The 27,807-nt window shown below is 44.4% G+C and overlaps 1 protein-coding gene across 1 annotated transcript in view; it reads right to left on the reverse strand.

Moving 5' to 3' along the window:
- The window catches only part of dlgap2a (discs, large (Drosophila) homolog-associated protein 2a), a 118,105-nt gene extending 91,596 nt beyond the window's left edge, over positions 1-26,509 (reverse strand). Inside the window, exons 1-2 of the mRNA XM_072278305.1 lie at positions 25,493-26,509; positions 5,454-5,659 (exon numbers count right to left, since the gene is read on the reverse strand). Coding sequence (XP_072134406.1) covers positions 5,454-5,659; positions 25,493-26,494 — 1,208 coding nt within the window. The 5' untranslated portion in view covers positions 26,495-26,509. The remainder of the gene's footprint in view (positions 1-5,453; positions 5,660-25,492) is intronic.
- Positions 26,510-27,807: the final 1,298 nt, after the last annotated feature.

A 27,807-nucleotide genomic window follows, 5' to 3' on the forward strand; every position in this document is an offset into this window, starting at 1 on the left:
CATAAAAAATGCAAGAGTAGACTTAAGAAAGAAATCAGGAGGGCTAAAGGAAGGCATGAGGTTGCCCTGGCAGAAAAAGTGAGGGAGAATCTTAAGGGATCCTACAAATATGTAAAGAGCAAAAGGATTGCAAGGGACAAAATTGGTCCTCTGAGAGATAAGAATGGCAATCTATGTGTGGAGCAAAAAGAGATGGGGGAGATTTTAAATGTATTTTTTCATCTCTATTTACTCAGGACACAGAATCCATAGATGTGAGACAATGAAGCACCAAGGTCATGGACCCTATACAGATTACATTGTTTGCTGTCTTGAGGTGAATTAGGGTGGACAAATCCCCAGGTCCTGGCATGGTGTTTCTTTGAATCCTGTGGGAGGCTAGAGCAGAAACTGCAGGAATCCTAGCAGAAATATTTAAAACATCCTTCGCCACAGGTGAGGTGCCCAAGGTTTGGAGGAGAGCGAATGTTGTTCCATTGTTTAAGAAAGGCTGTAAAAATAAGTCAGGAAATTATAGGCTGGTGAGCCTGACATCAGTGGTAGGAAAGTTATTGGAAGGCCTTCTAAGGGACTAAACATATAATTATTGGGATAGACAGGGACTGATTAGGGACAGTCAACATGACTTTGTGCATGGTAAGTTGAGTCTAACCAATCTTGTAGAGTTTTTTCAGGACGTTACCAGGAAAATTGATGAAGGCAAGGCAGTGGATATTGTCTACATAGATATTAGCAAGGCTGTTGACAAGGTCCCGCATGGTCAAGAAGGCTCAACTATATTGCATACAAGATGAGGTAGTAAATTGAATTCACCATTGGCTTTGTAGAAGCCAGAGTGTTGTAGTAGTTGGTTGGGTCTCTGACTGGAGGCTTGTGAGTGGTAGACTGCCGCAGGGATTGGTGCTGCGTCCATTGTTTTTCATCTATATCAATGACCTGGATAATAATGAGTAAACTGGATTAGATAATTTGTGGATGACACCAAGACTGGAGATGTAGCAGAGAGTGAGGAGGACTATTAAAGCTTGCAGCAGGATCTGGACCAGCTGGAAAAATGGACTAAAAAATGGCAGATGTAATTTAGTGCAGACAAGCATAAGGTGTTTCACTTTCAGTGGGCCAACCAGTATGGGTCTTACAGAGTGAGTGGTAGGGCAGAGGGATAGTGAATACAGATTGATAATTTCTTGAATGTGGTGTCAGAGATAGATAGGTTTGCAAAGAAAGCTTGAATCACATTAGCCTTCACAAGTCAATGTATTAGATACAGAGTTGGGATGTTATGTTGAAATTGTCTAAAACATTGATGAGGCCTAATTTGGGGTATTACATGCAGTTTTGGTAACCTACCCACAGGAAAGATGTAAATAAGATTGAAAGAGTACAGAGAAAACTTACAAGGATGTTGCTGGGACTTGAGGACCAGAGTTAGAGGGAAAGGTTGAATAGGTTAGGAGTTTATTCCCTAGAACGTGTAATAAAAGATTGAGAGGAAATTTGATAGAGGCATATAAATTATGAGGGGTATAGAGAGGGTAAATGCAAGTGGGCTTTTTCCACTGAGAGTATAACTAGAGATCATGGGTTAAGGTTGAAAGGTGAAATGTTTAAGGGGGACTTCTTCAGTTAGAGGGTGCTGAGAGTATCAACTGAGCTGCTAGTGCAAGTGCGGATGCAGAGTCAATTATAACACTTAAGGGAAATTTAAATATGTACATGGATAAGAGGGTTATAGAGAGGTATGAAACAAGGCAGGTCAATTGTTTGGCACAGATTAGATGGGCGGAATCTTTCTTTGAATCTTAAAAGGGGTGATGGGAAAAAGGAGGAAGGAGGTGGGAAAGATGATGGGGAGTAGGTAGTGTAGAGATGTGAGAGATGGTGAAGAGGGAGGGAGAGATGGAACAGATGGAAAAGATGGGGATGGAAGAGTGGAGAGTTGGGGAAAGAGGTAGGGAGTGAAGAAAAAGGAAATGAATGAAGAAGGGAGGGAGAGATAGCAGGAGATGGGGGAGGAACAGAGAGGAAAATGGGTGAGATTGGGGAGAAATGAGGATGAATGGGGAGTGATGGGGGATAAAAGGAGAGGTGGGGATAGGGTGAGGGAGAGATGGAGGATAGAGAGGGAAATGGGGAGAGAGGGAGAGAGAGATGGAGGAGAGAGTGTGCGAGAGAAAGGGAGAGATAATAGAAGATAGGGAGAAAGTGTCAGGGAGATGGGGGAGATGGAAGAGAGAGAGATTAAATGTCTAATACCAGTGGACATATATTTAAGGTGAGAGAAGGTAATTTCAAAGGAGATGTGAGGGTCATTTTTGTTTTACATAGAGAGTGGTGGGTGCATGGAATGAGATGCCAGGGGTAGTGGTAGACACAGATATATCAGAGACTTTAAAGGCACGTGAATGTGAGGCAAATTGAAGGATATGGCCATTGTGCAGGTAGGGAGGTTTAGTTTAGCTGGTCATTTGGTACTAATGTAATTGATGCAGCTCAATATTATGGGCCAAAGGGCTTGGTCCTGTGCTGCATTATTCTATGTTCTATTTTCAGTTTTCTGTGAGGGAGGGAAACACAGCAGGAGATGGGAGAGAGGGAGAAGCGGATGCGGAATATGGGAGAGATGAGGGCGAGAGGGAGAGGGAGATGGGGCAGATGAGGGTGAGAGGGAGATGGGGAGATGGGGAGATGAGGGCAAGAGGGAGAGAGAGGTGGAAGAGATGAGGGTGAAAGGGAGAGGGAGATGGGAGAGATGGGGTGGGGTGAGAGGGAGATGGGGGAGTGGGAGGTTGAGGTGAGAGGGAGAGGGAGATGGGAGAAGGGAGATGGGAGATATGAGGGAGAGAGGGAGATGGGGAGATGAGGAAGAGAGGGAGAGAGAGGTGGGAGATGGGGAGATGAGGGGTGGGGTGAGAGGGAGATGGGAGAGATGAGGGTGAGAGGGAGAGGGAGATGGGGGGAGATGGGGGTTAAGTGAGAGGGAGAAGGGGAGATGGGGAAATGAGGGAGATAAGGGTGAGAGGAAGAGGGAGATGGGGGAGATGAGGGTGAGAGGGAGAGGGAGATGGGCGAGATGGGGTGGGGTGAGAGGGAGATGGGGAGATGGGGAGATGGGGAAATGAGGGAGATGAGGGTGAGAGGGAAATGGGGAGATGAGGGTGAGAGGGAGATGGGAGAGATGAGGGTGAAAGGGAGAGGGAGATGGGAGAGATGGGGGTGGGGTGAGAGGCAGATGGGAGATGGGGAGATGAGGGTGAGAGGGAGATGGGGGAGTGGGGGGTGTGGTGAGAGGGAGATGGGGGAGTGGGGGGTGAGGTGAGAGGGAGAGGAAGATGGGAGATATAAGGGTGAGAGGGAGAAGGAGATGGGGAAATGAGGGTGAGAGGGAGACGGGGAGATGAGGGTCAGAGGGAGAGGGAGATGGGGGTGAGAGGGAGATGGGGAGATGAGAGTAAGAGGGAGATGGGGAGATCAGGGTGAGAGGGAGATGGGGAGATGAGGGTGAGAGGGAGATGGGGAGATGAGAGGGAGATGGGGAGATGAGGGTGAGAGGGAGATGAGGGTGAGAGGGAGATGGGGGAGTGGGGGGGTGAGGTGAGAGGGAGAGGGAGATGGGAGATATGAGAGTGAGAGGGAGAAGGAGATGGGGAAATGAGGGTGAGAGGGAGATGGAGAGATGAGGGTGAGAGGGAGATAGGGAGATGAGGGTGAGAGGGAGATGGGGGAGATGAGGGTGAGAGGGAGATGGGGAGATGAGGGTGAGAAGGAGAGGGAGATGGGAGAGATGGGGGTGGGGTGAGAGGCAGATGTGAGATGGGGGAGATGAGGGTGAGAGGGAGATGGGGGAGTGGGGGTGAGGTGAGAGGGAGAGGGAGATGGGAGATATGAGGGAGAGAGGGATAAGGAGATGGGGAAATGAGGGTGAGAGGGAGAGGGAGATGGGGAGATGAGGGTGAGAGGAAGATGGGGAGATGAGGGTGAGAGGGAGATGGGGAGATGAGAGTGAGAGGGAGATGGGGAGATGAGGGTGAGAGGGAGATGGGGAGATGAGAGTGACAGGGAGATGGGGAGATGAGGGTGAGAGGGAGATGGGGAGATGAGAGTGAGACGGAGATGGGGGGATGAGGGTGAGAGGGAGATGGGGGTGGGGTGAGAGGGAGATGGGGGGTGAGGGGGAGATGGGGGTGAGAGGGAGAGGGAGATAGGGAGATAAGAGGGAGAGGGAGATAGGGAGATAAGGGTGAGAGGGAGAGGGAGATGGGAGAGATGGGGTGTTGGGAGAGAGGGAGATGGGAGAGATGAGGGTGAGAGGGAGAGGGAGATGGGAGATGTAGGTGAGAGGAAGAGGAAGAGGGAGATGAAGGGTACGGTGAGAGGGAGAGGGAGATAGGGGGTGGGGTGAGAGGGAGGTCTTCTTCAGTAACCATTTATGCCCTGATTAATTCAGAACCTATCAAATTCCTTCTTTAAATGTACTCAATGATTTGACCTCTACAGCCATCTATGGTAATGAGTTCCACAGACTCACTACCCTCTGGCTAAAGAAATTCCTCCTCATCCTTGCTTTAACTGGATATCCCTCTATTTTGAGACTGTGCACTCTGGTCCTAGACTCACCCATTATTCTTCTAAACTCTGGTGAGTACAGGCTCAGAGCCATCAAACATTCCTCATATGCTAATCCATTCACTCACAGAATTATTCTTATGAACCCATCTGGACCTTCTCCAATGCCAGCAGGCCCATTGTTAGAAAAGGGTCCCAAACTGCTCACGATGTTCCGTGCGGTCTGCCCAGTGCCTTCTTCAGCATCACCACTGCTTCCTTGCTCTTTTATTCTAGTCCTCTTGAAATGAATGTTAACATTGCATTCATCTTCCTTACCAACAACTCAACCTGCAACTTATCCTTTGGGGAATCTTGTACAAGGACTCCCAAGCCCCTTTGCACACCTGATATTTGAATTTTATTCCCTGTTTAGAAAATAGTCCACAACTTAATTCCTTCTACCAAAGCATCTGGCCATACCCTGCACCATATTCCAACTGCCACTTCTTTGTCCATTCTACCAATCTGTCTGCGTCCTTCTGCAGACTACTTGTTCCTCCAAAATACTTATTAAAGTAAATGGAAGGGTGTCATAGTCATAGTCATAGTCATACTTTATTGATCCCGGGGGAAATTGGTGTGCAGTGGGGAGAACTACAGTTTCCATAAATGATCTAGGAAGTGACTTGGTTGGAAACCCCTGAGACTGCCACTAGGAAGTGGAGAACATTTATTCTTCCTACTGAACCTATTGCACAGTTAGGAAGCTGTGGGTGATCTGTCATTAGCTCCCATTAATCCTAATCAAATAGAGAGTACAATGTGTCCTCATCACTCTCTGAACCCCACCCTCCCCAACACTTTATTCCCAGCTGTGATAAGAAGGAAACAAAGGGACTGCTCACTTCTGATTGTCCAGCTTCTGCCCGGCCGCTTTCATTAAGGTCTGGTGGAGACTGGCAGACTTGGGTGAACCTTTTGGGCTTGTGTCAGAATCACCACTTTCTTCATCACCCATGGCCTTAATATAACTGCCACTTCTCATCCTCCGGCAAGGAATTTCCTCATCTTTGTTTCCTAGTGGGTATCCTCCCCACTCATCCTGGGGCACCTGAAACAGATGAAGTAAAACTGATGGCAATTGTCAGCTTATTTTGTCTTGTCACTTCAATATAAGGTTACAGAAACATAGAAGATATGTTACTGCAGTTGTTATCCAAGAGGGTAGGACCTATGTTCAAAGAGAAATCACTTCATATCCCCGGAAGAAATTTAACTTCCCTCAGTTAAGTGAATGTGAAAGAATTGCTAGTATCATTAGTGACCAACATAAACCTATGGTATTGTTTTCTGATGAGCCTGTGTCCTGCAATGGAAGAAGCCTGGCATCTTGTGCTGATAAGGCTGTCGTGCACCTCACACTCTCAGCAAGGTGGTTAACTTCCCGCTTCCCCATCAAATTGTTCTGTTACATCAGAACCACAGAGAATAAAATCAGGCAATGACGAACCTTCAGACAAAAGCCTTTTGTAGTCTTGTGGACTCAGCAAAGTCCTTCTCTCTCTCTTACCAGTATTTATGGATGCACCACAGAAAGCCCAGTCCATTGGTGTGGATAGGTAAAGTGGTAAGTCTAGATATGATGGGCTGAATGGCCTGTTTGAACTCTGTACTGTCTTTTGATGCTTTGACTTAATTTCAGTTCGTTCTTTGGAGTCTATGAAGTGTGGAATAGAGGCAGATTACAGGGATTTGACTGCTGTAACTGGGAAGTTCCACCTTTCAAGGTTTACCTTCCAGCCAGTGCTGACACCATTACATCAGTCCCAAAGTGTGTTCAGCTTTCAGGGAACCAGACAATTGAAGAACATGGATGATATTAGAACACAGAACATCACAGGAACTGGCTGTGCCTACCATGATGCCAGATGGAACTAACCCCCCCTCCCCCCATTGCCTGCACACAATCAATATCCCTCATCAAATGTCTCTTAAACTCCACCATCAAATCTGCGTCCACCAGCACTCCTGGCAGCGGAGTCCAGGTACTCACCTCTTTCTGTGTAAAAGACTTCCCCTCAATATCCACTTTAAACTCCACTCCCCCCCCCCCCCACCACCACCACCACCTGAAGGTGTTGCCCTCGAGTTCAGCTGTTTCAGGTTTTCGGCATTTACAGTCCTCTGGTGTCCTCTAGTACTTGATATTTCTCTGCTGGGAAAGGCTCAGACTACCTACCTGTTAATACCTCTCATAACTTTATAATGCTAAATGTAGAACAATGATCCAAGTTAGACACAGGCAAACGGATATGCTGGAGTTCTGATGTATGGTCCCGACTGAAATACCGACAATGACTTTTCCCCACAGATGCTATTTGATCCGCTGAGTTTCTCCAACAGGGTGTTTGTTACAGGAATTTGATCAAACATACACCAAAGTTCAAAGTCAATTTATTATCCAGTATGTATATGTCACCATATACAACCCCAGAGATTCATTTTCTTGTGGACATTCACAGTAAGCACAAAGAAACACGATAGAATCAATGAATGACCACACCCAACAAGACAGACATACAAACAATGTGCAAAAAACAACAGACTGTACAAGTACAAAAAGGGACGGAAGAAAGAGAAATAACAATAAATAAATAAGCAAAAAATATCAAAAACATAAGATGAAGAGTCCACCAAAGTGAGTCCATTGGTTATGGAAACAGTTCAGCAATGGGTCGAGTGAAGTTGAGTTAAGTTATCCCCACTGGTTCAAGACCCTGATGGTTGAGGGGTAATAACTGTCCCTGAACCTGGATGTGTGGGTCCTAAGTCTTCTATACCTCGTCCTGGATGGCAGCAGCGAGAAGAGAGCTTGGTCTAGGTGGTGGAGGTCCTTGATGATGGATGCTGCTGTCCTGCAACAGTGCTCCATGAGGATGTGTTGAATGCTGGAGAGGGCTCTATCTATGATGGACTGGGCTGTATCGACTACTGTTTGTAGACATCAATTTGTACCTTTTTTTATTCTCAGGTTTGAGGCAATTTACAGTCATTTATCTTCCCCTAACATGAAATCTTTGAGGTAAGTAAACCTGATTGGGAAACTTGCTTGAGGCAAGCTGGATGCATTATCTCCTAGATTTCACCATTTATAAGGTAACTGCAACTTTTATGATGGTTTAAACTATCTTCTTTCCTTTATCACCAATTAATAGAGCTGTTAAACTCTAATTCATTATTTATTATGCCAGGATGAAACTATCAAAAAACAAAGTGGATCACAGATTGGCAAAGACAAGATTTAACATTTCTGGAATAACTCAAGGAGACCAAACTTGACAATCTCTTGAAGCAAGCAAGGAGGAAATCACTAAGCTCAATCAACTCATGCACTTCATAAATAAAAGAGATTCTGCAGATGCTGGAAATCCAGAGCAACACACACAAAATGCTGGAGGAAATCAGCGGGTTATATATCAATGGAGAGGAATAAATGGTCAATGTTTTAGTCCATGATTCAGAAGCCAGAATAAGAAGATGAAAGAGTGAGGGAAAGAAGTACAAGCTGGCAGGTGATAAGTGAAACCAAGTGAGGAGAAATCTGGGTGGGCGAAGAGGGTGAAGTGAGATGCTGGAAGGTGATAGGTGGAAGAGGTAAGGGGCTGAAGAAGAAGGCATCTGATAGGAGAGGATAGTGGATCACAGAAGAAAGTGAAGGAGGAGGTGAAGGGCAGGTGAGCAAAAGAGAAGGGGTAAGAAAGGAGCCAGAATATAGAAAGGAAAAGAAGAGGGGAAGGGGAAATGTATGCACTTATTTTCTTTATGACTTTGTTGGGATTCATGCCTCATTGGCAAGTCTAAGATTTATTACCCAACCCTAATTAGTTTCATCTCTTCATGTTAACCCATAATGGCAGGTTTAATTTGATCATTAAAGTCTCATTAACTTGTTTGCATGTGTGGGCTTTCCTTGACAGGCTCACAATCAAGGTCTCAAGACAAATCATATTTTTAGTATTATTTATATTTGCATAATTGATCTTCTTTTGCACTTTGTTTGTTTGTCAGTCTTTGTTTATGTGTAGCTTTTTGGTAAAATTTTGTTGTATTTCTTTTCTCCCTGTGAATCCTTGCAAGAAAATGAATCACAAGGTGACATATCTCAGTACTGGGTACACCCATACTTCTGCTCGTTATTGCAAGTATCTAATCAGCCAATCACGTGACAGCAACTCAATACATAAAAGCATGCAGACATGGTCAGGAGGTTCAGTTGTTGTTCAGACCAAACATTAGAAAGGGGAAGAAATGTGATCTCAGTGACTTTGACCAAGAAATGATTGTTGGTGCCAGAGGGGGTGGTTTGCGTATCTCAGAAACAGCTGATCTCCTCGGATTTTCATGGACAATAGTCTCTAGATTTACAAGTGTAAGAAAGAAAAAGCATCCACTGAGCAGCAGTTCTATGGGTGAAAGTGCCATGTTATTGAAAGAGGTTAGAGGAGAATGGTCAGATTAGTTTACATAGAAACATAGAAAATAGGTGCAGGAGTAGGCCATTCGGCCCTTTGAGCCTGCACCGCCATTTATTATGATCATGGCTTATCATCCAACTCAGAACCCTGCCCCAGCCTTCCCTCCATACCCCCTGATCCCCGTAGCCACAAGGGCCATATCTAACTCCCTCTTAAATATAGCCAATGAACTGGCCTCAGTTTAAGCTGACAGTAGCTCAAATAATTACGTGTTACAATAGTGGTGTGCAGAAGAGCACTCTGAATGCGTAACACATTGAACCTTAAGTGGATGGGCTGCAGCAGCAAAGCACCACAAACATACACTCAATGGCCACCTTATTAGGTACAGCAAGTAGCTAATAAAGTGGCCACTGAGTGGAACTGCCAGGCATCCTAATAACTCAGTTTTAGGATATGGGACTTACTATCCAGGCGAGCATTTTTAAATCCATTTGAGCATCTGGTGTGATGGCTTTCAATAATTGGGGTATTGACTTCAAGAGCTGCACAGTAATATTGCATATCTATAAAAGTCTGGTTAGACCACACTTGGAGTAACTCCCACAAAATGCAGGAGGAACTCAGCAAGTCATGCAACATCTAGAGAAATGAATAAAGGAATCCCTTTTTTCCTTCCCCTTCCCCTCTTCCTCTATCTCCCACCCTGGCCCTTTACCTCTTCTCACCTGCCTATCACCTCCCCGGGTCCACTTTTTCTTCCCTTTCTACTATGGTTCATTCTTATCTCCCATCAGATTCCTTCTTCTCCAGCCCTTTACCTTCCCACCCACCTGGCTTTACCTATCACTTTTCAGCTGTCTCCTCCCTCCCCCCCCCCCACCGAAACTTTTTTTTCTGGCATTTTCCCCCTTCCTTTCCAGTCCTGAAGAAGGGGCTTGGCCTAAGACATTGACTGTTTATTCATTTCCATAGAAGCTGCCTGTAGTTCCTCCAGTATTTTGTGTGTGTTGCTTTGGATTTCCAGCATCTGCAGAATTTCTTGTGTGAAGGAAAGAAAAGTAAACACTTCAGGCCGAGACCCTTCATCAGGACTGGAAACAAGGAGGCAGAAGCCAGAATAAGAAGGTTGGGGAGAGGGGGGATGAGTACAAGCTGGCAGGTGATAGGTGAGACCAGGGAAGGTTGAAGGTGGGTGGGTGGGTGGGAGAGGGGGGAATGAAGCTTTCTAGAGTTTACAGAAAATTGTGTGAAACTCAAAAAACCTCCAGTAAATGGCTGTTCTGTGGGGGAAAATGCCTTGTTAATGAGAGAGGTCAGAGGAGAATGACTAGACTGGTTCAAGCTGACAGGAAGGTGAAGGTAACTCATATAACCGTGTGTTACAATAGTGGTGTGCAGAAGGGCATCTTTGAATGCAAAACTCATCAAAAAGTATGCTGGACAAACTTTTCACAGTATTTCAGTACAATAATAAACCAATACCAGCACCAATACCCACTCTACGCAGAGACCTATGGAGACAGCACACAACTAGATGTGCAGAGTCTTTGGAAATTTTAAGCAATTTGGGTGATAGTGGGCATGGGCACCACACCTCGCGTAGCCGCTAGCACATTGCTCTGCAGCATCACTGTAATATTGGCGTTCCATTCCCACCACCTGGAAGGAGTTTGTACATTCTTCTGTGACTGCATAGGTTTGCTCAGGATGCTCTGGTTTCCTCCCATATTCTAAAGATGTATGGTTAGAGATAGTGAGTTGTGGCTTTGCTATGCGGGTGCCGGAAGTGTAGCAATGCTTGTGTGCTGTTCAGTACAATTCTCACTGATTTGATTTGACACAAATGATATATTTCAATGTATGTTGCCATATACAAACAAAGCTAACTTTATTGCTTTATCTTTATAAGTACAGGTTTAACATTTATGACTACTTGCCATACCACAACCTTATCTGACTTTGTAGATTTAATGCTAGAGGTTATCAAACACTGTGCCATTCTGATCCGTAGGAATTAACTCAGAAAAGAAAAGCAAGAAGGATCCACCTCTCCTAAGCAAGCAAGTTATTACTTACGGATCACTGGGATTCTTCCTAATGTCGTTTACAAAGATCCATATGCTTTATCTTAAGGGAATAGCAGCCGTCATAACCCTGGTGAAGAAACTGACTGAACAGCCGATGAATAATTTTCCTATGTCACCAATCTATGCTTGGATAAAATGTATAATGCCAGCAATTTATTTAAGACCAGCCAATTGAGCCCAAAGTTCAACCATGCCATGCCTCTTTATTAAAGGTTTATGAGTCCACCAAGCAAAGTTGAAGTGCTATTCCATCCCAGCGGATGAAGATGAGATTACTTCACCAAGCACAGATGACGTGGTCTTTTCAAGTACTGATTCACAAGCCACAGTGATTCGCTCTGGACAGAGTCATCATACTCCAGGTCAGACGAGAGATAACTCAAGTCAGGTTTCAGACCACAGTACCCAGGTAGATCCTTCGCATGATGGCAGTGGTGAGGAGGTAGAGAAGAAGAAGAAGGTCAAGTGGCCAGCAATGGCAGATGAGAAGGCTTGGCGTGTATTTGATGAGGATATCAGTATGATGTTGGAGAACACGCTCAGGGGAACATCAAAGAGAAAGTTGGAAGTGATGGGTGACTTACGATGTTGGAAAGTACAGATTTGGTTTGGTTGAGTTGAAGAAAGCAAAGCCTACACAGCAACCAAGCAGGCACGAGAAGGAGATTAGTAGGTTGAGGAGAGAGCTTAGATCATTGAGACAGAGGTGGAAGGTAGCAAGTGAGGATGACAAGCCAGGGCTTGCTGATCTCCGAGAGCATTTTCGAATAAAGTTAGCATCACTCCATCGTGCAGAGTCACAATGTAAAATGAGAAAGGAGAGAGAGGGCAAGAAAGTCGTTCTTTGAGAACCCTCACGAGTTCACAAAGAAACTGCTTTAAACAAAGTAAGAGCGGGCAGCTTAACATCTCTCAACAAGAACTTGAGGATCACCTGGCAAGCACTTACGCTAACGAACAGCGGGAGGCTCCTTTGCTTGACGTTTCAAGGCTTGTGAAGCCTACCAAGCCAGGAGTGAAGTTTGATCTGTCAGAACCCAAATTGGCAGAAGTGGAACGGTTCATCAGAAAGGCAAAGTCAGGCTCAGTGCCAGGACCTAATGGAGTGTCGTATAAGGTGTTCAAGAAGTGTGAAGAGCTGAGGAAATACTTGTGGAGATTGTTGAAGGTGGTGTGGAGACAAGGTGTTGTTCCTTTGTCATGGAGTGAGGCTGGAGGAGTATTCATCCCGAAGGAAGAGAATTCTACTACATTGAATCAGTTCTGACCAATTTCACTCCTGAATGTCGAGGGGAAGATTATGTTTGGCATTCTGGCAGAAAGAATATCTTCATTTGTGATAGAAAATGGATTGGTAAATACGTCTGAGCAGAAGGCAGGAATACCAGGCTTCCCGGGATGCCTTGAACATTCTAGTATGATATGGCATACCATCCAGGAGTCAAAAAGGTTGAGAAGAAATCTGGCTGTAGTTTGGCTTGATCTGGCAAATGTGTATGGTTCTGTTCCCCATGTCCTGATTGAGTTTGTGATGGAAGTACTACAATGATTTCCGGATGAGGTTTTCCACTCAGCAGTTTACAACCAGGTGGCAGAGCTTGGATGTTGGAATCCCAATGGGATGTGCAATTTCACTCATCCTTTTTGTGTTAGCCATGGAGGTCATTGTGAGGGCTGCAGAATCAGTGGGACCAGGTGTCGCACTTGATGGCGGAGGGGAGTAACCACCAATAGGAGCGTTCATGGACAATCTCACCCTTTTGAGTCCCAGCATGGAGGCAGTGGAAAATATACTACCTAGACTCGAGGAGCTAATGGACTGGGGAAGAATGAAGTTCAAGACCAAGGAGTCAAGGAGACTTGTTCTTAGGAGAAGAAAGCTGGTTGACTTTCATTTCACCCTTTGTGGAGAGGAGACTCCATCCATTCAGGACCAACCTTGTCTTGTGAACCAGTTAAGAGCCTCAGGCGATGGTACACAGAGGAGCTGAGAGACACCAAGAGGGTTCAAGAGACAGGAGAACAGATCAGCAGGGGTCTGATATCTGTCGACAAGTGTGGCTTGCCTGGCAAGTTGAAGTTGTGGTGCTTGCAGTACGGACTGATGCCATGGATAATGTGGCCACTAACTGTCTGTGAAGTGGCAATGTCCCATGTTGAGGCAATGGAATGGAAGATCAATAAGTATGTGACTATCCACAGTAGCCAGACAAAGCTTACCATCCCTGTGCAATCCCTTGTTGAAGAGGTCAAGGTAGCCAAGGTAAGATCATTCTTGATGCTTCGAGACTCAAAAGACCCTGTCATCAAGAAAACCCAGCCAGACGTGAGATCAGGCAGGAAGTGGTCAGCCCGTGTAGCAGTTGATGAGGCAGAGTCTAGTTTGAAGCACAAGGAGACGGTTGGGGCTATCCAGCTAGGCCGCCAGGGACTTGGATGGACAACCCACAAATGGTGGTCATCTTCTACAGGTAAGGAGCGCCGTGAGCTTGTAACACAAGAAATACGAGAGGTAGAAGAGGAGAAGAGGTTAGCTAAAACAGCTGGCCTGGCCAAACAAGGGGCTTGGACCCGGTGGGAAAGTGTTGAACAACGACATCTATCTTGGAATGTTCTATGGCAGATGGAACCGCTCTGCATTTCTTTTCTCTGCGGAGCAGCGTACAATCTGCTCCCAACACCTGCCAACCTCAGCACCTGGTATGAAGATAAGACAGACAGGTGTGCTGCTTGTGGCGAGAAGGGAACACTTCAACATATTTTGAGCGCATGCAGAGTCAACCTTTCCAGCAGCATGTACACTTGGAGACATAACAACGTTCTCAAAGTTGTAACAGAAGTGGTTGAGCAGAGAGTACTGCAGCACAACTTATCTCATGCCCCATGCTGCACAGAACAACGCATATCATTTGCGAAAGAAGGCTCCAAGTCAAGGGTGTACAGCGCAGGCTCACGATCAAGCATACTTTCTTCAGCCAATGATTGGTGTGTCAAGGCCGACCTGGATGGGAAAGGCAGTTTCCTGGAGCAAATAGCTTTCACCACATTGTGTCCAGATATAATCGTATGGTCTGACACCAGTAGAGAAGTGGTTATTGGTGAACTCACAGTCCCCTGGGAAGACAACATCGATGAAGCCCATGAGCTCAAGTTAACCAAGTATGCAGAATGAAGATCAGAGTGCAGAGACAGAGAATGGAAGGTCTCATGCTATCCATTCGAAGTAGGCTGCCGTGGGTTTATTGTGTTCACTCTCCAGAAGTGGCTGCGTGACCTTGGCTTCACTAGAAGAGAGATCAAGTCAACTAGCAGGGCTGTAGCTGAGGCAGCAGAGAAAGGATCAGCATGGGTGTGGACCAAGTATGTCCAGAGGGGCAGATAGTCAGACAGTGTATACATATCTTGCAAACCCTTCACCTGAAGAGCAGACTATCTGTTGGATGGAAGTGACCAACAACTCTGATAGAGGCAGATGCCAAGTTTTTAAGCTCACCAGTGGGAGGTGGTGCTTTAGCACTGCTGGCCCACCACCTCGGGGGAGTCTTGATCATAAGCGGGCCGAAAATCCTGAAGACAGGTGGCAGATCAACTGATGATCCCACTGGTGATAGCACAGGACAGTTAACATCTTAGTCCAAGTGTATTTTCAATTCTTAATTCTTATCCTGATGGGCATTAGTACAAGTGATTTTGTCCTAAAAAGGATTGTTACTGGTAACTTGAACAAAATGCTTCAAACTGTCTGGCAGAAACCCAGAGGGAATGACAGGCAGCAATGTTCAGAAAAATCTGACTGACATTAACAGTGGTGACATAATCTTTCTCAGGTATTCCAGTCCCAATCAGCTTGAGATGTTCGTCATACATCGAGGGAAGATAGCTCAAGGCTATGGATGGTTGTTAATTCATTCAAAGAAACTGCTTGCTCTAGCAACAAACCATATGTTATATTTCCCTCTTCTATTCCTGAAACTTAAATAAGATTCAAATTTGAATTTCTCAAAGAATCATACTTGATAAAGCTGTCATTCTTTTAATATATGGTATGCTACTGCAAACAATAAGAACTTGTTCCAGATTTTTATTTAACAAGGGTGCAGAAGAAGTTCACCAGGATGCTGCCTGGATTAGAGAGCTTGTACAACAAAGAGAGGTTGGACAAATCTGGATTGTTTTCTCTAGAGCAGTGGAGGCTGAGGGGGACCTGATAGAAGTTGATAAGAATACCAAAGGCATAGATAGGCAGTCAGAGTCTTTTACCCAGAGTAGAAATGTCAAATATGAAAGGATGTCTATTTAAGGTGAAAGGTGGAAAGTTTAAAGAAATTGGGTGGAAGAAGTTTTTCTTACAGAATGTAGGTGCTTGGAATGTGCTGCCAGGCGCAATAGTGGAGGCAGATGAGATAGTGGAATTGAAGAGCTTGTTAGACATGTGATCAGTCAGCAATGGAGGGATATAGACCACATATCCCTTCAATGAAGGGATTTGTTTAATTTGGCAAGGCAGACATTGTGGGCTGAAGAACCTGTTCCTATGTGTGTATGTTGTATGATATTGTAAGAAATTAGTAGGTGTCAGCGTGTCAGTTCCCTCCTGTTTTCGGAAGGCTGATGCAACATGTATTTCTGATGATGTTGATACTGATTAATCCATTATTCATCTGAGTATAATGGCTTCAATGAAATTTAAAACCACATAATTGCTGTCAAAATATTAGTTTCAGAATATTTATTTATTTAGAGATGCAGTGCGGAATAGGCCAAACCAGCCCTTTGAGATGTACTGCCAGCAACCCCCAATTTAACTCTAGCCTCGTCACCACACAATTTACAATGACCTACAAACCTACCATCTGGTACGCCTTTGGACTGTGGGAGGAAATCGGCCATAACCCATGCATTCCATATAACCATATAAACCATATAACAATTTCAGCACGGAAACAGGCCATCTCGGCCCTTCTAGTCCGTGCTGAACTCTTACTCTCACTTAGTCCCACTGACCTGCACTCAGCCCATAACCCTCCATTCCTTTCCTGTCCATTTATCTATCCAATTTAACTTTAAATGACAACATTGAACCTGCCTCAACCACTTCTTCTGGAAGCTCATTCCACACAGCTACCACTCTCTGAGTAAAGAAGTTCCCCCTCATGTTACCCTAAATTTGTGCTCTTTAACTCTCAACTCATGTCCTCCTGTTTGAATCTCCCCTACTCTCAATGGAAAAAGCCTATCCACGTCAACTCTATCTATTCCCCTCAAGTCCCCCCTCAACCTTCTACGCTCCAAAGAATAAAGACCCAATTTGTTCAATTTTTCTCTGTAACTTAGGAGATGAAACCCAAGCAACATTCTAGTAAATCTCCTCTGTACTCTCTCAATTTTATTGACATCTTTCCTATAATTTGGTGACCAGAACTGTACACAATACTCCAAATTTGGCCTTACCAATGCCTTGTACAATTTCAACATTACATCCCAACTCCTATACTCAATGCTATGATTTATAAAGGCCAGCATACCAAAAGCTTTCTTCACCACCCTATCCACATGAGATTCAACCTTCAGGGAACTATGCACCATTATTCCTAGATCCCTCTGTTCTACTGCATTCTTCAATGCCCTACCATTTACCATGCATGTTCTATTTTGATTAGTCCTACCAAAATGTCGCACCTCACATTTTTCAGCATTAAACTCCATCTGACATCTTTCAGCCCACTCTTCTAACTGGCCTAAATCTCTCTGCAAGCTTTGAAAACCTACTTCATTATCCACAACTCCAACTATCTTAGTATCACCTGCATACTTACTAATCCAATTTACCACTCTATCATCCAGATCATTAATGTATGTGACAAACAACATTGGACCCAGTACAGATCCCTGAGGCACACCACTAGACGCCATCCTCCAATCTGACACACAGTTATCCACCACTACTCTCTGGCACCTCCCATCCAGCCACTGCTGAATCCATTTCACTACTTTGATATTAATACCTAATGATTGAACCTTCCTAACTAACCTTCCATGTGGAACCTTGTCAAAGGCCTTACTGAAGTCCATATAGACAACATCCACCACTTTACCCTCGTCGACTTTCCTAGTAACCTCTTCAAAAAATTCAATAAGATTTGTCAAACATGGCCTTCCACGCACAAATCCATGTTGGCTGTTCCTAATCAGACCCTGTCTATCCAGATAATTATATATGTATAATAAGGGGGTGACTGGGAATGGACCCAAGTGCAAGACACAGACGCTGAAGTACTAGGGACAGGACTAGGATACAGGGTGAGGGCAAGGACATGGACATGAAAACCGGGAACACAGAACAGGGCTGGACAAGAGAACTAGGAGCCCGGGCTTGGACTCTGAGCCAGAGACTGGACAAGAACCCAGAACCTGGGTCTTGTCTCTGGCTCGGACCCCAGAACTAGGCAAGGACGTGACTTAGCTGGCAGGCAGGACAAGGCTGGAGACTAGAGACTTGAGGTGAGGCTGGGGACCAGAGACTTGAGGTGAGGCTGGAGACCAGAGACTTGAGGTGAGAGTTACTGGCAAGACAAAGCAAGGCTTCAGGCAATGCAAGGCGAGACAAGAACTTCAGGCGAGGAAATAGAAGGCAGGGGAAGGGATACAAGGAGTAAGGACAAGAACAATCCAGCAGCCACGCCCTGGTCTCTGGAAGTATTTATGCAGCCAGACCCAACGAGAATCAGCTGCCTCAATTAGTACTCAACAAGAACAGAAACAGGGTAGACAGAAAAACCTGGAGCAAGGGTCAATGGACCTGACTGTGAACCGGAATGCGGACTTCACGGACTGGACCATGACAATATGCCATCTCTAAGAATACTTTCCATCAATTTACCCACCACTGACATCAAACTCAGAAGCTGATAATTGCTAGGTTTACTCTTAGAACCCTTTTTAAACAATGGAACAACATGAGCAATACACCAATCCTCTGGCACCATCCCCGTTTCTAATGACATTTGAAATATTTCTGTCAGAGCCCCTGCTATTTCCACATTAACTTCCCTCAAGGTCCTAGGGAATATCCTGTCCGGACCTGGAGACGTAACCACTTTTATATTCCTTAAAAGCGCCAGTACTTACTGTTCTTTAATCATCATATTTTCCATAACTCCCCTTCTTGTTTCCCTTACCTTATACAATTCAATATCCTTCACCTTAGTGAATACCGAAGAAAAGAAATTGTTCAAAATCTCCCCCATCTCTTTTGGCACCACAATTAGCCGTCCACTCTGATTCTCTAAGGGACCAATTTTATCCCTCACTATCCTTTTGCTATTAATATAGCAAAAGCATATTAATAAAGGTTCCAGAAAGAGGTTGTACAAACTCGTTACAGAGCGTCCCAGACTGAACTCTGAAATCCGACACGTTGTGCTAACTGCTACACTACTGTGGTGTCCATTTTGTTTAAAATAAATAACTTATAGCCACTCTGTATTTTTGATAGGGTCTTTTAAGAGACTTTTGGATAGGTACACGGAGCTTAGAAGAATATAGGTAAGCCTAGTAATTTCTAAGGTAGGGACATGTTCGGCACAACTTTGTGGGCCAAAGGGCCTGTATTGTGCTGTAGGTTTTCCATGTTTCTATGTTTCTATGTAGAATACTTATGTGAAATCTTTTGGGTCAGCTGCTGATACATAATCTACAAACACTCATGTTAGACCACAGTGGGGCTCACAAACATCTCTGCATCCTGTACAATTGACAAGTTTGGGTGCATCAAAGAATATGTTGGGATGAGATGGTTACTGATGTAGTTCAGCAAACTGGCCCTTTGCCTCACTGAGTCTATGCCAACCATCAATCACCCTCTACACTCACACAAAATACTCTGCAGATGCTGGGGTCAAAGCAACACTCACAACAGGCTGGAGGAACTCAGCAGGTCGGGCAGCATCCGTGGAAACGGTCAGTCAACATTTCGGGCCGGAACCCTTCGTCAGGACCCTCTACACGCATCCCACATCTCATCAACACCACAGATTACAGTTTATTTATATGCAAGTGTCAAGTTACCCACTAACTGGCATGTCTTTAGAGCATGGGAAGAAACCAGAACCCCCAAAGGAAACATGTCTGCAGGACCTTGTGTCGGGATTGAACCTGGGTTACTGGGGTTGAGAGGCAGCTGCCCTGCTCTGCTGCCCATTGATCCATCAACACTGGAGCTTTCGCCAAGAAGGATAAATGCTGCTTCCTCTCATTCCAAAGTCCTGGCGGCTTCGTGGGTGAATGTGTACTTCTATAGTAATGGCAGAAACCTTTAGCAGCACTAACATACAGAGGGAAAATGACAACATAAGGAGATAGGGTGGTAAAGAAGGTGTACAACGTGGTTATCTTCATTGGATGAAGAATTCAGTGTAAATGTTCGTTGCTGTTGTATAAAAGTTTGATAAGGCTGCACTTGGAACAATGCGTTCATTTCTGATCACCACTTTAAAAGTTTCTTCCCCTGGGCATTTAATCTGATCAACTGTTCTGGTTCCGGTTATTCCCCCATCCCTCCTCTATCAATTACCTCAGTGACTGCACTGCACTGTAAACACTTTAAACCACTTTTATAATGCTGTTTACATTGTAAATACATGCTGGTATTTATGCACTTATGCATATTTAATTCCATATCAAAACTTCTAACTTTATTTTATATAATCCTTTATTATTGTTGAATGTTGTTTTTTGATGCATGTTCTGCCAACACATCACAGCAAATTTCTAATACACATAAATGTAAATGGCAAATAAAGTCAGTTCCCGATCCTTGAATGTAGAAGGATGTGTGTTTATGAAGGTTCTGGAGGCTTTTGAGAGTGTACAGAAGAGGTTCACCAGGACTAGAAGACATGTGCTATAAGGAGAGGTTGGACGAACATTGGTGATGTTCTCTGCAGCAGCGGAGGCTGACGGGAAACCTGATTGATTGGGGGGAAAAGGTGGTTGAAAGATAACTGGTGGGTCGAGCCATGTAGGGAAGGCGAGGGTGAAGTCAGGAGATGTTAGATAGAGGCAGACAAAAAGAAAATATGTAGTTGTGGTGAGGTGGGAGTGGGGAGTCTTTAGGGTCGAGATAAGCAGGACCATAAAAGGCTGCCATTACTGGACATCAGAGTACAGGAGGTGAGACTGGGAACTGTTGGGGGAAAGAAGAAAGGGAGATGGATCAAGAACAAGGGCACATGCGTGGAGGCTGTGGAGGAACTCTGTTTGTGAGGTGGGTGGATGGATCTGGGGAGGGAAAAGGGAGGAAAACAGGAAGGGGAGGAAGGAGGTGGGGGTGAGGAAGTTTCCACCAATCCCCAACAATCACTATGACACAGAAATCTGGGATGTTGACTGCCAGCCATGATTCTGATAAAGTCAATGTCCGGCTGTGTCACTAGTTTGTGGGATCGTACACTGACTTTGGGTTCAAGTCAATAGGTATTCACGAGAGGTCTTTTCAAAACCAACAGTGCATCTATCATTTTCCACTCCAACGCACAGGAGAGTGTTAGTCAGTCCTTCCAGCACCTTTCTATATATATGTCCTGGATGGTGGGTAGGCTGGTGCTGGTAATGAATTAGGCAGTTTTGACTACCCTGTTGTAGAGCCTTCTCACCCTCTGCAGTGCAATTTCCATACCATGCAGCATTGCAGCGTGTTAGGATGCCGTCTGCTATGGAAGTCATGACTATAGGGTTGCATAGTTTAGCTTTCTTCAGTCTCCTCAGAAAGTGGATATTTTTGTGAGCTTTCTTGATTGAATAGGATGTGGTCTGGTACCACGATAAGTTGCACAAGATGTGCACTCCCAGGAGTATGAGGTTGCTTGCTTTTCCAGTACTGTGCCACTGATGAAAAAAAGGGGTATGAGTGGTGCTAGTTCTCCTGAAGTTGATAACCATCTCCCTGGTTTTGTTGACATTGAGGAAGAGGTTATTTGTCTGGCACCAGGTATCAAGCTCTTCCACCTCCTCTTCATAGGCCATCCCATCATTGTTGGTGATGAGCCCTCCACTGTCGTAACATGGGTGAACTTGGCAATGTGTTTACTTGGGTGTTTGGTGTACAGGCCTGTGTGAGCAGAGAGTAAAGCAGTGGGCTCAGCACACAGCCTTGGGGGGGGTCAGCCATGTTGAAGATGATGGTGAGGAAGGAGTGGTTGTGCATCTGACTATCTGAGGTTTGTTGGTGAGGAAGTCCTACATCCAGTTGCACAGTGGTGTATTTAGACTGAGGAGTAGGAGTTTGTTCACCAGCGTCTGTGGGACAATAGTGTTGAATACCAAACTGAAATCTAGAAACAGCAATCTGATATAAATGTCCTTATTTTCTGGGTGTGTCAGAGCCAGGTGCATGACAGATGCCATAGCATCTATCATGGAGCAATTCTGTCAGTAAGCATATTGGTGAGTGTCTAGTGTGGCTGGAATGGAGTTTTTGATGTAATTACACTGCCCAAGACCACAAGAAGTTGTAGAGAGTTGTGGACGTAACCCAGTCCATCACCCAAACCAGTCACCCCTTCCATGGTCTCTATCTATGTGTTTCACTGGCTCAGATTAATCAAAGGCTCCACCCACCCCAGAACATCTCTCTCTGCCTCCCTATATCAGGCCAAAGATACAAAAGCCTGAAAACATGCACCACTAGGTCCAAGGACAGCTTCTATCCTGCTGTTATCAGATTTCCGAACAGACATCTTGTATAATAAAGATGGACTTTTGATCTCACAATCTATTGCGTTATAGACTTGCACCTTATTGTTGGCCTACACTGCCCTTTCTCTGTAATGATAACAATATATTCTGCATTCTGTTATTGATTTTCCCCTGTATTACCTTGATGCATTTGTGTTTTGAATTGATCTGTATGGATGGCATGCCAAACAAAGTTTTTCACTCCACCTCATTAGATGTGTAATTAATAACCCAATATCAGTACTCCATAGTTCACGAGTCCAGGATCTCTCCAACTATTTTACCACTTCCAGGGCTCCTCAGGAAATGATTCTGACATCCCGTGCTTTTTTATGTAGGTGCCTTGTTCACTTATGCAAAAACATGAACTTCAAGTATTCACTCATGGAAATAATAGTCTGGAAAAAATTCCAAAGTGACACCTCTGCTGCAGGGAACACAGCAGTGCTAGTCCGCTCACATATTTGATATAATTACTGCCCTGCTTTATCCTTGTTAACTGTTTTAAATTCTTTCATTAATTTGCAGTCCCTGCTGCTTCTTTGTACAGTATGAAATCATTTTCAGTGCATTTGGTTAGAGGTAACTTCCTATTCAGTCGCCTTAGCGCTTTCTTATTATTACAGTGCCTTGGGATTTTCTCAGCTCCAGTGTTGATGGCATGAATCGGAGGAGCAAAATTCATCAGGATCAGTGAGACACTATCACTGCCAATGCGTCACCATTTCTGTTTTCACTGTTTCGGCGCGTATGGCAATATCTGCACTGTTCTGACATTTTGCGCTCATCACTGCATTTACTATTACACACACTGTTTACTCTGGGAGCTTCACGTGAGCAAGAAATTTCATAAGGAATTTTATTACACCCTGGTGATTATGACAATAGACTGACCTGAATCTGAAATGTTAGCAGACCAGGGCTTGAGACAAACACTAATCTAAAATGCCTTTGAACGTTTTGCATAAGTAATTCCCTCTGTGGATGTCATTGCAAGTTGAACAGCTGTATGTAGAGCCAGTGTGTACTTCCACTGGGAAGAGTTTGCTATCAACACACATTGAACTTACCTTCAGTCCAAGAGGAGTCCTGGATTTGGCTACAGCAGATTCATGTGAATGAAGTGTCAATGATTTTTGCAACAATATCTCATTTTTGTAACAGAAATTTCCATACATGCTTGTGGCTTGACTAATAAATATTTACAGATGAAATCTGAGATAGAACCATGTAAATATTGGGGACTGATTGTCCACTTACTCCAGTTATTCTTTGAGGGAAGATGTATCTCTCATATATGTTAGGTAATTAAGGTTCATAAGTTTAAATCAATAATGATTTAAATTATTCAGTTTTTTGGTGTGTCTGGATTACGGCCATAAGTTCAAAAGATATAGGAGTAGAAGTAGGCCATTTGGCTCATTGTGTCTGTTCCCCCATTTCATGATGGCTGATCCATTTCCCATTCAGTCCCAATTTCCTGCCTTCTCCCTGTATCCCTTCATGCCCTGACTAATCAAGAATCTATCAACCTCTGCCTTAAATATACCAAACGAATTGGCCTCCACAGCCACCTGTGGCAATACATTCCACAGATTCACCACTCTTGGGCTAAATAAATTCCTTCTCATCTCCATTCTAAATGGATGTTCCTCTTTTCTGAGACTGTGTTTTCTGGTCTTAGTTTCAATGAGATTCTCCACTCGTTCTTCTGAATTCAGGCCTGGACTCATCAAACACTCTTCATATGATAAGGCTTTCAATATCAGAATCATCTCCACGGACATCCTTTGAAACCTCTCCAATGCCAACATACCTGTTCATAGATAAGGGGCCCAAAACTGCTCACAATACTCCAACTGAGTCTCACTAGTTCCTTATAAAGCCTCAGCATTACATTCTTGCTTTTATATTCTTGTCCTTTCAAAATGAATGCTGATATTGCATTTACCTTTCTCACCACAGACTCAACCTGTAAATTAACCTTCAGGGAATTGTGCATGAGGACTCCCAAGTCCCTTTGCACCTCAGAGTTTTGTATTTTCCCTCCATTTAGAAAATAGTCTGCACTTTTACTTAACCTACCAAAGTGTTTCCTGACACTGTATTCCATCTGCCATTCTTTGCCAATTCTCCTGGACTATCTAAGTCCTCCTGTAGTCTCTCTGCTTCCTAAATGCTACCTGCTCCTCTACCTATCTTTGTATCACCCACAAACTTGGCCACAGAGCATCAATTCTGTCATCCAGATGATTGACATACAACATAAAAAAGTAGTAGTCCTAACACAGACTACTGTGAAACACTACTTGTGACCAGCAGCCAGCCAGAAAAGGCTCCCTTTATTCTTACTCTTTTACCTCCCGCCTGTCAAGGATTGTACTCACTCAGAGTTGACCTGCCTTTTGATGGCTGGTCCAAGAACAGTACAGCACAACAACAGGCCTGCTGCCCAAATAATTAAACTAATCCCTTCTGCCCACACAGTGTCCATAGCCCTCCACCCCTGCATAATCATGTCTTATGAGAAGAGGCTTAGTGAGATAGGGCTTTTCTCTTTGGAGCGCAGAAAGATGAGAAGTGCTTTGATAGAGGCGTACATGACAATAAGAGGCATATAGATGGAGCGAACAGCCCAAGACTTTGTACCAGGGCAGAAATGGCTAATACATGGGGACCTAATTTAATGTGATTGCCATAGTAGGCCATGGTGCTTCCAGATAAGATGTTTCCTATGGTGCATCAATAAAAATTGATAAAATATTGAGGAAAAAGGGAATCAAAGGAGAAGCTATGGTATGAATGGTCCTGAGGTGGAGATGGTTGACAGCCTCATGTTCCCAAGTGTAAACATCAGCAACAATTTGTCCTGCTCCAGCTATATGGATACTCTGGCCAAGAAAGCTCACATCCTTAGGATGCTAAGGAAATTCAACATGTCCCCAAAGACCCCCAACAATTTTGACAGATGCACCATAGAAATCATCCTGCATGGATGCATCACAGCTCTGTATGGCAACTGCTCCATCCAGAAAGACAAGAAATTGCAGAGTTGAGGACACAGTCTCATCTATCACGCAAATTAGTCTCCCTCCATGGACTCTGTCTACACTTTTTGCTGTCTCTGGAAAGCAGCCAACATAATGTGAGTCCCCTCCTATTCTGTCTTCTCCTCCCCACCCCCATATTGGAATGAAGATACAAAAACTTGAGAACATGTACCATCAGGCTCAATGAGAGCTCAATCCCACTGTTATGAGACTCCTGAATGTACCTCTGGACCAATAAAATGAACTCTTGATCTCTTAATCTACCTTGTTATTGTCCTTGCATTTCACCTGTGCTAGTCCTTCTCTGTAACTGTAGCAGTTTAATCTGCTTTTTGCTCTTCCTGTGTACTATCTTAATGTATTTACGTGATGAAATGATCTGTGATGGATGGCATGCAAAACAAAGTTTTCTACTGTATCTTGGTATATATGACAATAATAAACCAACTACAAATTGGTAAGGGAATACATTGTTTGTAGGACCATGCAATATTACTAACTTACATTATATTTATTAAATTCCTGTCAAGATGAACAACATAAAATGGAAAATGTCAATAGGGCTGCCAAAATTCAAAGAGAGTCTGTGACTTACTTGTAGGTAATGACATGGCCTTAGAGATGATTTAATTTCCTGATGGACAAGAGGTTTCTCCAGATGGAGAGATGACTTGCGATAGGCTTCCTTAGCCTGGCTGACAGTCAGTGTGGACCATGAACTCCGTTTCATGTATTTGCCTTCAGGAGTCATGGGTAGTCCTTCACAAGCAGAGCATTTAACATCGTTGTTGCTTTTCGACGTCTTCAGCGTAAGATCACTGAAGGCCCCCTGACTGCTGTCTGGATAGTACTGAGAGATGTGGTCCATGTGATGTTTGCTCATCGCACTGGCGGTACGGTACGTGCTTTCACTGTCCAAGTTGTCATCAGAGCTCCACCAGGCACTCATCGCCGACTTATGCTTGGGCTCTGGCTTCCGCTCTCTACTCTTACTCCGCTTGCCATGTTTGGGATGGTGGGAATGATGGTGATCGTCGGAATGTCGGCCCTCCCCCTTGGTGCCATTCACATTCCCCTTCGAGGCGCCCTCCAGCGAGTGAGATTTGGTGAACAGCTTCTGAACAGAGTGCACGAGGTGGCGGATACGGCCGGGGCTCTCACTGCGCTGCTCGTTGGTGGTGGAGGTGCGCTGGTACTGCAGCGTGTGGAATCCATCACGTTGTAGTGGCAGCTGTTTCTCAAACTGGTCAAGCAGGTTGGCGGGAATGCGGTTGATTTTGCTGCCTGTGTGTGACACGCTGGTGCAGTCGTCCCTAGAGTCGTAGTGGGAGGTGTAGTGCATCCGGGGGAACGTGCTGCTGGACATGTGCTCCCCGGAAACCATGGGAACCATACACTCGGAGTGTATGGAACTGCGGGGCGAACAGCGGTGACGGTCCATCTGGCAGCTGTCTGTCGGACTGAGCAGGTATGACTGACGGGAATCCAGGCCATGGTGTGAGTGGTCATGGGAATGTTCACAGTCATCCGTCACTAGGCCACAGGTGTGCGCTGAGCTGAGCTGGGGCTGCGTACGACTCGTAGTCAATCCTTTCATGGTCCTCGATGATGGAGAGGAGATGGCTTCATTGAAGGGATGAGAAGGTGACCATGAGAGTTGTTGGTCTGTCAACAAAAGACCACAATCAGAAAGTTAATATCAGCAGTAGTAAATTACTTGCTGGCCTTGTGTTTTATTAAACACCAGTAAGAAAGACATAAATCAGTGTGACCCAAACACTACCATTGATTTAATAATCTATTCTTCCAATAAAGATTAATGCACATTATATTTGTGACTTTAAATTTGGCCATGGATGTTTCCAAATCCAGCTGAGAAGGAGGAGGATTGGGCATGGGGCTAGCAACCCCATCCTGTAAAAACCAAGAACAACATACACAAAATACTGGAGGAACTCAGCAGGTCAGGCAGCATCTATGGAAATGAATAAACAGATGATATTTTGGCCAAGATCCTTATTCAGGACTACGGTGTTACCGTAATGCCACAGGATCTCCAGAGACATCATCCTTGGGAGAGGAAAGATCTTCACTCTAGAAGACATGTAAGATGGGCTATTGCTAGGGACAACTGGAAAGACTGCCCAGGACAGAGGACTCTGGTGAGGTACTGTCAGTGGCCAATGCCTCAGTAGAGGAGATGGGCTTTAGAAGAAGAAGAATATTCATGGCTTTAGTTCTGTAAGACATCAGTTTATTAAAGCATGGGAAGTTGTACCTCGCCTGTTTCCACAAAAACACCGGCATACATATTCATACCTAAAGGACAGGATTAATACCAATAAATATCTCAGTAATTACAATGCACAAAATACTGAATACCTCTTCCAGCTCAGTAAAAGTCTGCATCTCTTACATCACAGATAAAAAAGAAATATTTTTATTATGCTGGATAAATATCCACCAAAGGTTAAGTTTCCTTGTGTTGATAACTACAACAAAATATAACAGATAATACTGGAGTAAAATTATTAGCAGGTAGAATTTCACCTCCCTAATTTGTACAAGAAAGACAACTACTAACATAGCATAATTGCTCTAATTTCCATTACAAACATTATATTCACAGAACTTGGTAGCTCTAAGCAGGTAACTCAGGCTGACTGGAATGTGTCAGTGTGTGAGCCACTTTAACTCCAACTCTGTTTTAGTGACTTCCACATGCTCTCAACTCAACATCAGCGAAGACAGAATATCCAATTGTTTTATATTTAGATAACTAACCATAGCTCAGTAAATTACACTGATTACCTCAGTGATCACATTTCCCTCTCAATAATGGAACACTGATTGCTGAGCACTCAGAGGTTGCAGAGCACTGGACACTGAGCAACACATCAGGGAACAGTC

The sequence above is a fragment of the Mobula birostris genome, chromosome 2 (genome assembly GCF_030028105.1).
Source record: "Mobula birostris isolate sMobBir1 chromosome 2, sMobBir1.hap1, whole genome shotgun sequence".
NCBI lineage: Eukaryota > Metazoa > Chordata > Chondrichthyes > Myliobatiformes > Myliobatidae > Mobula > Mobula birostris.